Below are 15,339 nucleotides of genomic sequence, written 5' to 3'. Positions count from 1 at the left end.
TGATGGGGAGGTCAATGAACGGACAGTAAATGGGATTGAGATGTGTAGGGCATGTAACAGAAAACTTAAGGCATTGATGCACTCCCACAGCATGAGTAACACCATCGTGGTGATAGCATCAGAGTGGTATTGATCACTGGGTCGGCCATGCTGTCATTCATTGAATAAAATATCCGCTCGTTTTGTAGCATCTCTGGGTCATGTGACCTGGTATACTGTCGGTTCTATGAAATCTAACACTAGTATGTCTTACCTGGCGGATGAGCACTTATCCATTGTGTTTAGCCTTTGGTTTTTGGTTTTCTTGAAACTCCAGCAAGAATAAGTGTATTCATATATACATTTTTATGTATGTTATATTGTAGAGTTCTGATGGTTTGTGTTATTTAAGACAGATTGTCCTGTTATGTTATTTCATTCATTTATTTCATTACTTCTTACTTTTTTAAAACTGAATTCCAGAAATCATGATAAATGTACAAGGGATTTAATTTGAGTCCTGTTTTCGAGGGTCCTTGGGACTCATATTTTTAATTTTCAGGGTTGCTGGGCTACAAAATGGGGGTCCAGACACATATTATTAACACTAATTCAGTTACTGTTGTTGTATAGTGTATCATGATCAGCATATTGTTAAAGTAATTGAATTATAAATACTACCTTAACCTGGCTAGTGGCAGACTCAGTACTGCTTTATTATCACTTCATCAAATTTTTCACAAAATATATTTTGACTCTCTCTCTGTCCCTTTGGAAGGGTTAAATAAATTTCATAGCATCTGTTGTTAATTTTTTTGAGCATAGGTTGCAGGAATTTTTGCTGTCTCAAAATCCGTGAATGTACAGCTTTCACCATTAATGATATTGTTAATGACAAGTGGCCATGAAGCATACTGTCTGTAAGGAAAGTCCCATAGCATCATCTCTATCTCATAATGGGAGAAAGGATATGTTCATTTTGACCTCAGTCGTTCCATTTACACCAGTAATGACAAGTTGTTCAACAAGCTGCCCCTGCCAAGTTCTAGCAAGGGCGATCAAATTACTGGATTTTTAGCAATTACAGCTGAAGATAAACAGTTGCTGCCTTAAGATGACACTGTGAGGAGCTAGACTTAAGCCAGTCAACAGCACCAATAAAACCCCTCCATGTTATCTCCCATCACAAGAACCTGTTTACATTGCTGCCTCGGACTCTGTGGGGAGTTCTGTAAAAACAGTTGCAGATTTATAGTCAGCACTCAAATATCTTTCTGACTGAAAAGGAGCAAAATTTGTCTGGGCTCTGCTGACAGTATATTTATTGTACACAGATTTCACATTGAAGAATTGTACATACTTGCCTGGAAAAGGATAAAATCAGTGTTAAGTAAGAAACTAGGGATTTAATGAGTTAAGATTTACAGTCACATCTGCAATATTTCAGCTGTATCATTACTACTCAATTATTCATGAGAAATACATTTAAGTTATCTGAAAGGCAGATGACGCTATGAATTGTCTGTCTGCTCGTTCATTTGTTTGTTTGTCTATTTGTTCTTTTGTTGTTTATCACCACACCCATCAATATAAGGCCTTATGATGGTGTCTAAAAATGATTGAGTCTGAACCAGACAATCAAGTGATCAGTGTCATGATCATGGATTTGTGCCATTGGGATACAATGACAATTGTCAACAAGGTCAGCAAGCCTGACCACCCAATCCCTTTGGCCCCTCTTATGACCAGCACGAGTTGCTGAAAACCAATTCTAACCCAGGTCTTTACAGGTCAAGGACTTGAATGAATGCCATGTACATTTATTGTGCATAAAGCTGACAAATGTCATATTTTTGTACCAACTTTGACAGTATTAAATCTTTGGTTACTTCTTGTGAGTCTTCAGAAACTAATCTGAACTAACATTTTGGCTCTGAAATAAAAATATAGAGAATGAAAAGTAGTTAAATTGCATCAGGAGACTTTCTTCATTTTCCCAACAGTGATCTAGACTTGCCCAAAATTACAGACTTGCACCATCAGTGTAGGATGTATGTTTCAGGGTCTGTATGACAGACCAACACTAATGAGGCATATTGTGTTACATTATCTTCTGAATTTGATGATTCCACTGGCCCCAGACAGGACTTAACCCCAGGGGTTCCGTCTGGAATTAGACTGGTATTACACTGTCAGGAGCTGATGCTGTATATTACATGTGTTGGATAATGACTCTCTGAGTGATGATTGGATAGTGTTAGAGCACTGATGGGATTGTGAGATGTCTGACCTACTTTGATTGGTTTTGATTGCTGATTGGTGGGAAAGGAGCTTGCTTGTTAGTTAGGTGGAGAATGTTGGTTTATTTGCATGTGGTAAATTTACATAAAAAGATCCAGTGAAATTGAAGTTTTTGAATGGCTTTTGAAGTGACACACAATTGGGGCAAATTTGGGTGTTGCAACTTGTGGAATGTGAGGAACACATCATTTTGGAGCATATTCCTACCCATTCTTTAGGATGATGGGAAGACCCTGTGTTCAAATACCGACATAAATAAAATGTCTGAAGCCTATTTCTGGTGTTTGTTGCTGTGATATTGCTGGAATATTGCTGAAAGTGTCACAAAACCATATTCACCCACTCGCCCATTAGAAGAATGAAATTGGTTATGACGTATTGTGGACACTGAGATAGATTGGTCTTCTGTGACTGAACATGTATTCTCGGAAACAAGGTTGAGAACACACTAACATTTGTTTTTTCAAAATGCAAAGATCTCTAGGAAGAGGGGATGTGGTTGGGTTGTGTGTTGTCGAGATGCCAGGCTGCCGCACCCTGGAATGAGTCAACCTAAGGTTGTGCTCAGATACTACTTCCTTAAATCAGTTGATAAACTGAGCTGCTCACACTTTTCACTGACTGGCAAACCCTTCTGAGTACACTTGATAAGTTGCTCTATTATTTTTTTGTTTGTTTTGTGGATGGTTAACATCACCCTCAGCAACATTCAAGTTTTATTATGGAGATATTGGAGGTCTGCAAATAATCAAATCTTGACCAGACAATCCATTATTGACATCATGAACATCAATCTATGCGACTGAGATACGATGACGTGCTTCGAGCAAGTCAAGGAGTCAAGCAGAATGATTCCATAAATCATCTCTTTAAAGCAAGTGTTGCTGAAGACCATTGCTCACCATGATCTTCGCGCACCAGTACATCGGTATAATTACTTCACACACATTTATGTAACACTGTGTATTGCTGTGCTTGTCTTCTGAGTTGAGTGTGATAATGACAAAATAACAGACAAAATATGGTAAATGTACTCTAATAAGGTTGAATTCAGGCTGACCCATTCTGTAAGGTCATAAGCCAGATTGAACCGTTGTATACCCTTAGGGCTAAGCTTAGCCTTGTTCCCCTTAGTGCTCAGATTAGCCCTTACTCCAGGGCTATGCTTAGTGCTTAGTCCATGCATGTACAGTAATTCTATCCTTTAAAGTGGCAAGTCCTGATTAAAAAAAAAACACCCACATGGTGGGTGTTATTCATTTTAATTTTTCTTAGAAATTATTCAAAGTATTAATTATTGCCTTAAATAATTGTGCAAGTCTAGGCTAAGGTTACCAGCCAGGATGACCCATACTGTATCCTTAAGGATAAAATCATCAGTCAGAATAACCTATTCTGTGCCCCTAGGGATAAGGTGACCATCTAAAAGAACTCATTCTGCAACCTTGAGGAATAATATCAGAAGGTTAAGACTGATCCAGGCAACACCTGATGGCAATGTGTACAGTGGCAGTATTTTTGAGATTCAAGGTGAAGAGAATATAGCTAAAACTGTCATGTCATGCAATGTTTAAAGCATTTGTTCTTCAAGCCATATACCCAGGCTCGATTCCCCACATAGGTACAGTATGTGAAGTCCATTTCTGGTGTTACCACCATGATATTTCTGGAATATTGCTAAAAGTAAAAGCAGAATAAACTCAGTCACTCACCCTCATCTCTCTCTCTCACACACAAAATGGGTTTGTGGTCTGTAACTGCATGAGAGAGGGAAGAATGGATAGAGAAATATTCAGTTCAGGGATTCAAGGTCAGGAGAATATAGCTAAAACAGTCATAGCATGCAGGTCACATCCTCAGGTAGAGCTTTCAGTGATTTATACTCTTGTTCAATCTTCATATAGGGATGATCATCAGTATTTGGACCGTTTATGTAAGGCTGCTAACCTTCCTGAAGCCCTTCCAAGCCTGTTCATGTATGGAGTGTTCCAATAACAATGTTGATGTCGTGTACCTGTTGAATCATGGTCACCTGATACCTCCACACCTCTCCCCGGCAGCACGTCCTACGATGAAGTCAATGCCTGTTTATGTGATTTATTGATTCGAGATCCACTGCTCTCTTTTCCCAGTGTCAAGGAGCGCTCTGGTGGCTGGTCCAGGAATATTTCAGCACCTTAAATGAGCATCTGGCACTAATTGTCATCATATAATCAATTGTTAACTATTTGTTGTATAGATGAAGCATCAAATTTGACTTCAGTGTACTGTTTAATCTGTCTTTGAAGAGAATTATTCACACATGTAATAATATCAATTAGTTCAGTATCAGCCATGCATGGAAGATACATGATGATAGAATAGTGCAGGTAATCAATGAATTTTTCTGGTAAGTGTTGTTTCGCTATCAATTATTAATGAAGTCTGATCACTCTGTATTATACTTTGCTATATCCTTGATTTGACATGTTCCAACACGGATTAAGTAACCCAGAAAAAAAGGTATTGAATGAGTGTTGCATAGTTGATTGAGATACCAAGACCAAATAAATTTAAAAACATAAAATGAAAATAAAGTAAACATTTTGCTGTGCTTTAGATGATATGCAGGGCATCGTGTTCCATTTGGTAATAGGATGGTGGAGTAGCCTAGCGGTTAAAATATTCTCTCGTCACACTGAAGATCCAGGTTTGATTTCTCACATGGGTACAATGTGTGAAACCCATTTCTACTGTCCCCCACTTTGATACTGCTGGAATATTACTATTACAGAAAGTGGCATAAAACAAAACTCACTCATACTCACTCACTTCATTAGGTAATATGGCTATCAACTGCTTTAGTCCAGAATTTTTCAGATCCATTTGAATTTGACTAGTTGCTTACAACTTGTTAATTTTGCGGTCACTGACTGGGAAATTGTTGAACGTTGATCAGCTCTTCATGTCAATGTTGAAAGCCTTCACTGCTTTGATGAAGGCTGACATCCAGTGCCCAGTGATACTTGCACATCGCTACCAACAGCATTGTTATTGATGTCCATTGTGTTGTTCAATACAGACTGTCACTAGCATTACAATATGGCGATTGTATCTGCCATCATGGGTGATAACCAGTGCATGGGATGGTTTATTTCGAGATTGTTTCCTGTTTGTATTGCCTTTTATGATTACACATTTTCCAGCTCAAAGTAATACTGCCTTTCCAATATTGTTAATTGCTCTAATTTAGACAACAAATCGTGTTGAGGTTATTAACTGCCTCATTAAGTACATGTACTAGCTAAGAGCATTTTGCATCAAGCTTTCAAACTGAATTCAGAACTCTCATGAAGCACATTTGTTTGTTTATATTTAGGTCTGTAATTTGATTTCTGACTTGATGGACACAATTGTAGTGAATTGTTGGACACATTCGGAGTAGCTCTATGATGATGTTTGGATCATGAGAGTTAAGATCCGTGGATGACGATGCTTGTTCGTTCTGTGAACCCTCCTAACCAACACGATTGTTGTATCTGAGAAATAGCCCAAGGTTCTATTCCTTGTTGTCAATAATAATTGATGATTTTCTTTGAGATGGCCCCTTGTCTGCCATTGTTTGTGTGGACAACCCACAGCCCCAGTGATTGCATTGTCTTGTTACCACATGATGTGCTGGTGAGTGACACAAACACAAGGGAAATGCACCTTGTATTGTTTGTGGTTGTCATTATTGTTACACGCTAGTATCAGGCCAGCTGTGTGTATAACACCGTACTGGTATGTAATGGTTCAGTTACAGGAAATACCTGATGTCACTTGCATTATCACTGGGTGGTAGAACAACAGTCTGAATAGAGAATAAGTTGTATAGTAGTTGAAGAGGTCACCAAATCATCATCATCATCGCCGTCGGCAGCAGCGGCATCATCATCATTGATAGTTACCTGGTCTCACTTGCATTAACACTGAGTGGTGGAACAACAGTCTGAATAGAGAATAAGTTGGAAAGCACTTGTTAAATCTCCATATCATCATCAAAAATGATCTGGCAAGTCTAGATTACCTCATCTCTGAGTAAAGGTATCGAGGATTCAGCTGGGCTCTATTTGAATTTGTTTTGTATTTTTAAATAAGATAGAACAAGGGAACAGCTTTTTGCTCAAGTGTTTGGGAAAAGGGCCAAGTGTTACATGTTTGAGCCAGAGGCCTCTCTGTGTAGTTGCAGTATAGAAACTACTTAAAGGTAAGGTAAAACTATTTAATAATAAGTTCAAGCTGCAGGGGCTGAATGGACTAAGCAGTTGAATTTATGTGATATCAGTTTGGTGCCTGATGGTGTGGGTTCAAATCCCGGATGACTGAACCACATGAAAGTATTAAAATCTGGACTTACTGGCAAAGTATAATCCCAGATGTAACATACTATATCTTGTTGATAAGCATTACTTGAAGGTTTTTCACTGTTTTTGATTCATTGTCTACTTGATAGCTTTGAACAGTGCCAGAGTTTCATCAAATGTTTTTAGAAAGTGGACAAGTTCAGTTTGTACATCAGAACTAAAAAGGGTGCAGTTCTGTGTTTACTTGACATTTCCGTCTGATGTGAGATGCTACTCAGTCGGACTGGAATATCACAATTGCCCTGTTTATAATGTATCTTCAGCCCAGCAAAGGTCATGAGTTACACTGTTACAAGCCCAGGCACATGCCACTCCAGTCTGATATTCATTTATGCAAAAAAATAAACAGTGGAATGTCAAGCTGGTCTGAAACTAGGATCTAGCAGTATCAGGGTCACTGCTGACCCATGTGCCTAATTCAAGATCCATCCTACATTGTGTGTGTTGCGGGAACATGGAGTGGCAAGCTTTTGTTTTAACTTTTCAAACTTTAAGACTCACCACGATACCTTATTAGTTTCTTACTGTCAACCAGTGTCCGTTTATCTTCCTGTAAGAAGTGGATGGTGTGTGCCTATAAGCTGGGATATGTTTATCTCTTTCTCTTGCTCAGGGTTGGGTAGCCTAGTGTTTACAGGTTTCAATCCCAACATGAGTACTTGTTGGGACTCTCTCTCTCTCTTTTACACACATAAAAAGGGGTGGAGATGCAGGGGCAGTGTGAGAGAGGAAGAAATAGAGAGGAAGAAGTAGAGAGATATTCAGTTCAGGGAGAGGGTGTAACTGAGCGTGGTTCCAGCAGGCAATCAGATTACAATGGCCTTTTGTTCTAACACATGTATGTCGTGTATGGTATGGCAATGTTTATTTATAGATAATATAATCTGAAGGTGCCTCTGGTTAATCACCAAGCTTACATTATTGATGGTGGAGGCCAACAACACTCTCATACAATTGTGAAATATTTGTTTGGATGGTTAGAAGACATTGTTTGTATTCCTTCATATTGATTTCTTCAATATCAGCTGTTTACCAATTTTTGCTTAGATGCAGAACATGTGTAGATAAATTTGGTTTGATTTCCATCAACAGATTTTGTTGATGTTTACAAGATACATATCACTGATCGTGTTCTTTGGTAATTAGGTGACCAAGGACCATTTAACCTGTAACCTGCTGCACAATAGAAACCATGTGTATGTGTCCATGGTAAATGGACTGTCAGTATGTTTTGTAACAAGGTAGTGTTTGATCAGGTGTTTTGTAGCAGTCATCTGAAGAGGCCAATCATGCACATGTCAAATGAAGAAATTTCCTGATTCATTTCTGCTGTCTTCTTCCATCCCAGAGCAGAGTGGTTGGTGTTGTTGCTTGTCCAGGGTTTCTGTTTTTGCAGCCAATAAAAGAGTCAAACTTAAGCCGGAATGGTTACCATGGTTACATGAAAATTGTGTTTTCAGAAACTTCTGACAGTGAACTATTCTTTTGCCTGATCAGTGTTAAGTTTTGATGTGTACCCTTGCTTGTGTCTGCTGCTTTCATACGCTGCATGTTTTGCCAAGCATGTCCAAACCGTTTTCCCTAATTTTGATGCTTGTGTTTCAGAAGCTCTGCTCCAAAACCGTCCCCTGCCTGATGCGCCCCTGGACGTGCTGGGTTCGAAATGGATGTCCAAGGAGAACCTGTTGGTGGGTCAGCAGGAGGAGGATCCCAATCTCTTTGTGGCCTTGTATGACTTCCAGGCTGGTGGCGACAACCAACTCAGTATTGTTAAAGGTAGGGGCATTCTCGCAAACTAGTTGATCATGGCAACAGATGTTACGATTGATCTTGGATTCCGTAGTTAAGACCCTTTGACAATGAAACACATTTTTATTATTTTCTTGAATTTAGAGATGTGTATATTGCAAATAATGAAGACTTTGATTTTTGTGAAAACCGCATTTGCTTGAATTTAGAGGTATTTTGATATTACAGTTATTTAGTAATGTGCCGCAGAAGTTATGAAGCCACATGCTCTTAGTGGTACTGATGAACCATTTTGAAATACTCAACTAAAACCCCCGGAAAACTTTAAAATTTTGCACCCCAAAACTGGTGAGATGTGTGAAGTTTAAGTTTCATGCATCCTCTTGGACGTTTGTTCACATTCTGAAGCTTAAATGGGTCCCTTGTTGTGTGATAACACTGCGACTTTGTTGCTGCTAAGGCCATGAGTGGGAGTTCAGGAAGGACTTGAGGTTTGCTAGCATGCAATTACGCAGTATGTTTTTTGTTTGTGCTCACAATACCTCCATCATTTATACATGGAAGAAAGGACCAGAACTACTTATTCTTAGTCAGAAAGGCCAATGTCTGAGACATGCATCTGAGAACAAATAGAGACTTGATTGTGAGACGTCTGAGAACTGTTACAGAAACTCACTCCTGAAGCCCATGCTGCCAAGACAATGTGCAGTTTGTGAGATGTCGTATATACCACTGTCCATAAACTGACTTCACATATACAGTGCTCACCCCACCTTCAAAATTGATGCTTATTTGCTGATTTATATACCCCATCGAGAGAAGGGTCCACAACATCACCGTATTAAACGATCCCTAACTGTGTAGTGCTGCTGAGTTTGTCTTCCATTGTTCCATATTGTGTGTGTTGACATGTCGAGTAATTCAGACAAAGAGGCAAACTGCCAGCAAATTAATGTCTAATTATGTACGTGTTCATTTACTAGGCTTAGTATTGTTTCACTGTGAACCAATATATACCTACTCAACACTTGCTAAAGGGAACTGGTTTCAAGTTCGCTTGTGGGATATCATGACTTCACATGAACAGCTGAAAATGTCATGGTTTATTTCAATACAACCTGAAATTACATATGTATTTATGTAAATATTTCATGTGCTGCGATGATATATATGAAATAAATGTGTAAAAATAACTGTGATGACAAATGTTGCCAGACAAAATAAGGTGATCCCACTTGTGTACTTCTGCACTCCATATTTTCACTCATGTGTACTTCTGGCACTTCATATTTTCACCATGCTGTCTACCTTGGTGGTCATGATTGATTTAAATTTTATATGCAGAAAATGTTCCGTATGGACAAGGAATGGGGACAATGGAAGTTTAAATACTAAAATAGTTCTTAGAGTAGTTATTTCTGAACAGCTGCAAAGTGTTACTTTCAGCTAACATCAGGCTATTAGAAGCTGGTTGATGTCACCAGGGGATCTTGAAAGTAATGCTGGTAGAAAAGAAACATGAGGTCTTCTACCCCATGCATATGGTGATCCTACTTCCAGTACTTCTCTTTCCATGAAGATCTGGGTTAGAACTGATCTTCAATAACCCATGGTTGTCCTTCGTGAGAGGTTGCTTGGGTGCTCACTGACTTGGTTGTCACGGGCTATTGTATCCAAATTGGGTAGATCAGTGCTGATGCTGTTGATCAGATTTACAGACTTCTACATATATCTGGAATATTGCTGAGGGCAGCATAAAACTAAACTAACTCACTCATTTGAGTCCCTCTTGTAATAGGTTTGAAAAACCAATCCTTGTACAAGGTGATATATGCTAACTATTGACTAAAAAGTCACCACCAAGAGATTTAAAGTCGGAATAGGAACATACTGAGCCTTGTATCAGAGGAATGATTACTGACACTTCAGGTTAAGAGAGGATCAATTTATTCCCAGGTCTTTTGTTGCTGTCGGGAACACTTTAATAGTGCAAGCTGTAGAATAAATGAATATTTTAACCATTTCTCAATGCACTCCTCCAGGGCTGTTGGGGCACTATCTTTAAAATTGTTCATTTACAAGAAAAATTCTAGACTAATAACTGATTCCCATGGCCTCTCCTACTGGGTTTTTGGACCCTGTGGCCATTTTGTTTATATTTTCTTCAACCCTGGTCCAGGGTTAGCTTTAGTCAGTGTCTGTTGAAATCAGTTCATTTGTTAATGATGAATATTAACAGCATTAACGTTTGGTAGAGTGCTGTTAGGAATGTGTTAGGATATATTTTACTTGCCCAAGTTTCATGGGTTGTCAGGCTGCTTTGTGGTTATGTCTTTAGTGAGATAGGCTTAGCTCACAGAGTTGCTTTCCCACATGGAGAGGGTAGAATGCTGCGTTAGTATTGCACTCTCTCACCTGCATCTTCTTGCAACCATATGTAGATACCCTCGTTGTGAAAAAACTTCCATGTTAATCTTTAACTATAATATTTTCGGCATTTACAGGGTTTCATGGTTTTAAAAGTTCTTATATAAGGAAGGCATTAAATTCTACATAACCTTTATGGTAACTTGAATACAGTGCTCTACAGTCATACTGAACTCAAAGAGCCCACTACTTTTAGTTCACTGTAACCCTAGTTTCTGGATGCATTTTGACTAAAACATATTTAAGCATGTTTGTTATATCAATAGTTCACTTGTGAACCCATTCATGGTGGCCCCCACCATGATATTGCTAAAAGGTATGTAAAACTATGCTCTCTTTCTAACCATAGTTTTGTGCATGTGGCTAAATATTTAAATTTGGCTTATAGAAACAGTAAGGTATTCAAATCAATCTGATGTACTGTTATTTTTTTGGTTGTTCCATTACTGGATATTTCAGATGATTGAATCTTACAGCATGTGATTTAGCTGTTGTCATGATAATGACAGGTAGCTCAAGTATTGTAGCTAGGCCTTGATGCATTAAAATGGCTTTTCTGGTGACTTTTATGAAATTTGAATTTAACCATTGGGTATGTTACAACAGGCGAGCAGATGACGATCCTCGGCTACAACAAAGGAGGAGAATGGTGTGAAGTGAAGAACCGAGCAGGAGATGTAGGCTGGGTGCCAAGCAACTACATCGCACCCGTCAACAGTTTGGACAAGTTCTCCTGGTACCACGGACAGATATCCCGCAATGCATCAGAGTACCTGCTGAGTAGTGGAATTAATGGCAGCTTCCTGGTCCGAGAAAGTGAAAGTAGTCCAGGTCAGAGGTCAATATCAGTCCGCTTTGAAGGTCGCGTGTATCACTACCGGATCAGTGAAGACACGGACACTGGCAAAGTGAGTTGTGAACCCAGTTGGGATTTCGATTAAGAATTACCTTCAGCATCTTGTACAGTAAAGCTACAGTTCTAATGAACAAACGAGACCACTGCCATGACCTCTAAGTTTAGTTTGTTGCAACCTTTATTCACCTCATGTAAATTATTACACAAGATCATTTTGTTTACTTATGTGCAAAATCATCACTACCATAACTCAAGCATTTAAAATAATTATACGTTGAGCCACAAATTCAACCGACTTTTGTCTGGTGCAACAAGGTTATTACACCAGGTGCAAGCAGGTTCCATTTACCTTAAATCAAGTCCTGATTAGAATGCACTGATACATGGGTTGTTTTTAGTGAGACACAAGACACACTCTTACTTATCTTTGATTTTAAAGCCTCAGAGTTGGCTGTTTAGCTTGGAATTATTTGCCTGACTTTGAGTATTATAATTTAGACTATTGCCTGGCAATGCCAGAACATGGTTGAATCAGATTAGCAAAGTTTCAGCCAGGAATTGAGCTGACATATTCCACATTTTTATCAGTGATCCTGTTCTTCTGTTATATTTCGATTTGATTTTACTCACCAGTGAAGATTCAGGTTAGAATCGGTCTTAGCAATCCATCTTTGTCATAAGAGGCGACTAATGTGGATTGGGTCATCTGGCTCACTGACTTGGTTCACACATCCTGATTGCATAGATGTTGTTGATCACTGGATTGTGCTTACCAGGCTCTGTTATTTACAGACCGCCTTCGTATACTTGGAATATTGCTAAACTAAATGATTATACTCATTCTGGAATAATCACACCAAAGAACAGATTCACAGAGTGTGTCTAAGCAGCACAAGGATATAACACTGCTCCCGTTTGCTTTGTGATTGTTGATTAGTGCATGGCTAAAGAAACCGCTTGGTTTAAAGACAGAGCCAATAAATTGCCATCTTTCTAATATCAGTAACACTGAGGAGCATAAATATAAATACTGAATAAGCAAAATATGGGAGCTTGTGTTCATTCCCGAATGAATCTGTTCATTAAGATGTGATCATAGACTGAGAGTATCAGCATTGCAAGTGTATTTACAGAAGAAATCTAGGTTTGATGGCCAACTGCTTGTGCTATGCTACAACATCTGTTAGTCTTGGTATAAATAGATGTTTTATTGGAGCCTGCCCAAGCCATTAAACTGATGCTGGCAGCTTGTCAAATCTCATAAATTTAATTTAAGTACTTTTTAAAACTTTGAAACTTTCGAAATAGAAGTTTCAAGTTGTTGCTTCAGGGATGGTGTTGATAAGGATGTGTACATTAACTGGGTTTGGATGACGTCTGTGTTCAAATGAATTTGATTACATTTTGCAGATTTTCTGTCTTTTATAACCCGTTTGGCATGATGCAAGACAAATCATTTTTGAGATAGAAAGAGATATGACTTTGTGTGTAATATAACTTTTGATTATGTGGATACTGGAAAGGTTTATGAGAAAAAGCCTATAGTATTGTATGATTTAGCCCTTAATAACAGTTGTGATGTCTCAACTTGATCAGCATCTCATCCTGGTGCTTCATGGTAGAATTTTAGTCACATGTTCCTCAAGCCTGACTTATTTTGTTTTGTACTATGCCCTGAGGTCCATGTTTGGTGTTGACATTTTCTGTTTGGTTTGTGTGCTCTAGAGCTTATGAATGAACGGTTTATCAAAGATACAATACAGGCATGTAGTATCACTGATCAATTGTAAATATTTGCTCCATCACCTTGTTTCCATGTTTGGTGTTGACATTTTACAAGATTGTTTGTGTGATCCAGGAGCTTCTGACTGAGCTAAGCTCTATCACCTTGTGTCTAGACTATCAATGCTCCAGACCACCTGTCTGAGAGTAGCTCAATTCTCAAGAGTCCTAGTTTGATGCTCACACAATCCTGCTTGGTTTGAGTGCTCCACTCTTGCAGACTTAATGCAGCTCCACCCTGTTAAGATCTGCTTTAGAACTGGTGTTCAGTAACCCATTCTTGTTGTAAGAGGATGAAAGGGATGAAATGGTCAGACTCACTAACTTTGTTGACATATTTGCGTAGATCAGTGCTCACTCATGCTGTTGATCACTTGATCGATTGGTCCTGGCTTTATTATTTACAGACTGCCACCATATAGCTAGAAAATTGTAGAGTGCAGAACTAAACAATAAGCAAAAGCAAGCCAAATCATGTCCATGGATAATGCTCGCACAATACCTGAATGGTTTATCGAAGATACAATAAAGGCATCTAGTATCACTGATCAAGTGTAAATATTTCATTTGTTTCAGGTATTTGTAACATCAGAGCACAGATTCAACACACTAGCTGAACTCGTCCACCACCATTCCATCCATGCTGACGGTCTCGTCACCACCCTCCTATACCCAGCTCCCAAGAGGAATAAGCCCACTGTGTTCGGTGTAAGTCCAGAGCCTGACAAGTGGGAGATCGAGAGAACGGAGATAGCCATGAAGCACAGGCTAGGTATGTATTGTTGATGTGTTGGTTTGCAACACATCACATGCTAGGTACATATTTGCAGTTCAATGTGTTAGTGAATGAATAAACCTGAACGTATTCACATCAGTTTTTGTAGCACCTTGAGTGAGGTTTGAACACATGGATACAGGTACAGATATAAATGCCCATCTTTAATGTTAGACCTATGTAACAATAGCACATTCTTGGTCTTTATTTATATGTTTGTTTGTTTCTTATTGGTGAATAAACCTGCTGTATTTTCTGTTAGCCATGCGTTTAAAAATGAGTGTATTCACTTTGAGCTTGGTATTTGTATCTATGTAACAATATATTTACTTACTATTTATATGTGAAAAAGCCCACTGTATTCACTGTAAGCTTGCTATCGGACAGTTTCCACAATTGCAGATAATAAGTGTTTATTAACACAATTTGTGTGTGAATAAGCCCACTGAACACACTTTAAGTTAAGCTAAATATCTGACAACTAAGTACAACAATAGTAAAACTAGTGGTTGTTGTTCAGTTGATGGTGTTTTTTTAAAATTAGCCCACTGTATTCACTAAATGTTCAGTATGACACTGTGTAACAGTGGATGAGCCTGTTAATAACATGTTCACATGCTGATGAATAAGCCCACTAATGGTGCAGAATATAATTGGTTAATTGGGTGTTAAAGTGTTCTGTAAATTAAACTCTCAACATTGTGACTGATCTATTTTCGCTTTAGTTAATTTAATTTTTGTTTTGCACAACTGTATACAGTTGGTACCGTGTTCACTACAATATAGTCCTATTGTGACTACAACCAAAAGCTAGCGATAAGTGATGAGTTATAACTGAAATATAACTATAGGTTGTCGAATATATGTTCAGGCTACACTAAACTTCTAGCACTAATTTTAGGAGAGGTCAAAAGCATGACTACTGAAGTCTGAACTGTGAACTCTTCTGTGAAGTAAATAGAGTTTATATGAATACAGAAATACAAACGCTTGCAAATATTCTGTGTGAATATTCCAGAACTTTGAAAAATGAGTGGGATAATAAAAGATATTTCAAGATGGATGTGAAGGTGACCAAGACAGGT

General features: G+C 38.5%; 1 protein-coding gene across 3 annotated transcripts in view; it reads left to right on the top strand.

The window, feature by feature from the left end:
• Window positions 1–15,339, top strand: part of LOC137273625 (tyrosine-protein kinase ABL1-like) — a 93,677-nt gene that overhangs the window by 67,369 nt on the left and 10,969 nt on the right. For all 3 annotated transcript variants that reach the window (XM_067806384.1, XM_067806385.1, XM_067806386.1), the window contains 3 exons: window positions 8,271–8,441; window positions 11,448–11,749; window positions 14,056–14,251. In XM_067806384.1, the coding sequence (XP_067662485.1) occupies window positions 8,271–8,441; window positions 11,448–11,749; window positions 14,056–14,251 (669 nt within the window). The remainder of the gene's footprint in view (window positions 1–8,270; window positions 8,442–11,447; window positions 11,750–14,055; window positions 14,252–15,339) is intronic.

The sequence above is a fragment of the Haliotis asinina genome, chromosome 2, assembly GCF_037392515.1.
Source record: "Haliotis asinina isolate JCU_RB_2024 chromosome 2, JCU_Hal_asi_v2, whole genome shotgun sequence".
Lineage (NCBI taxonomy): Eukaryota > Metazoa > Mollusca > Gastropoda > Lepetellida > Haliotidae > Haliotis > Haliotis asinina.
This window is presented reverse-complemented; position numbering and strand designations above follow the sequence as displayed.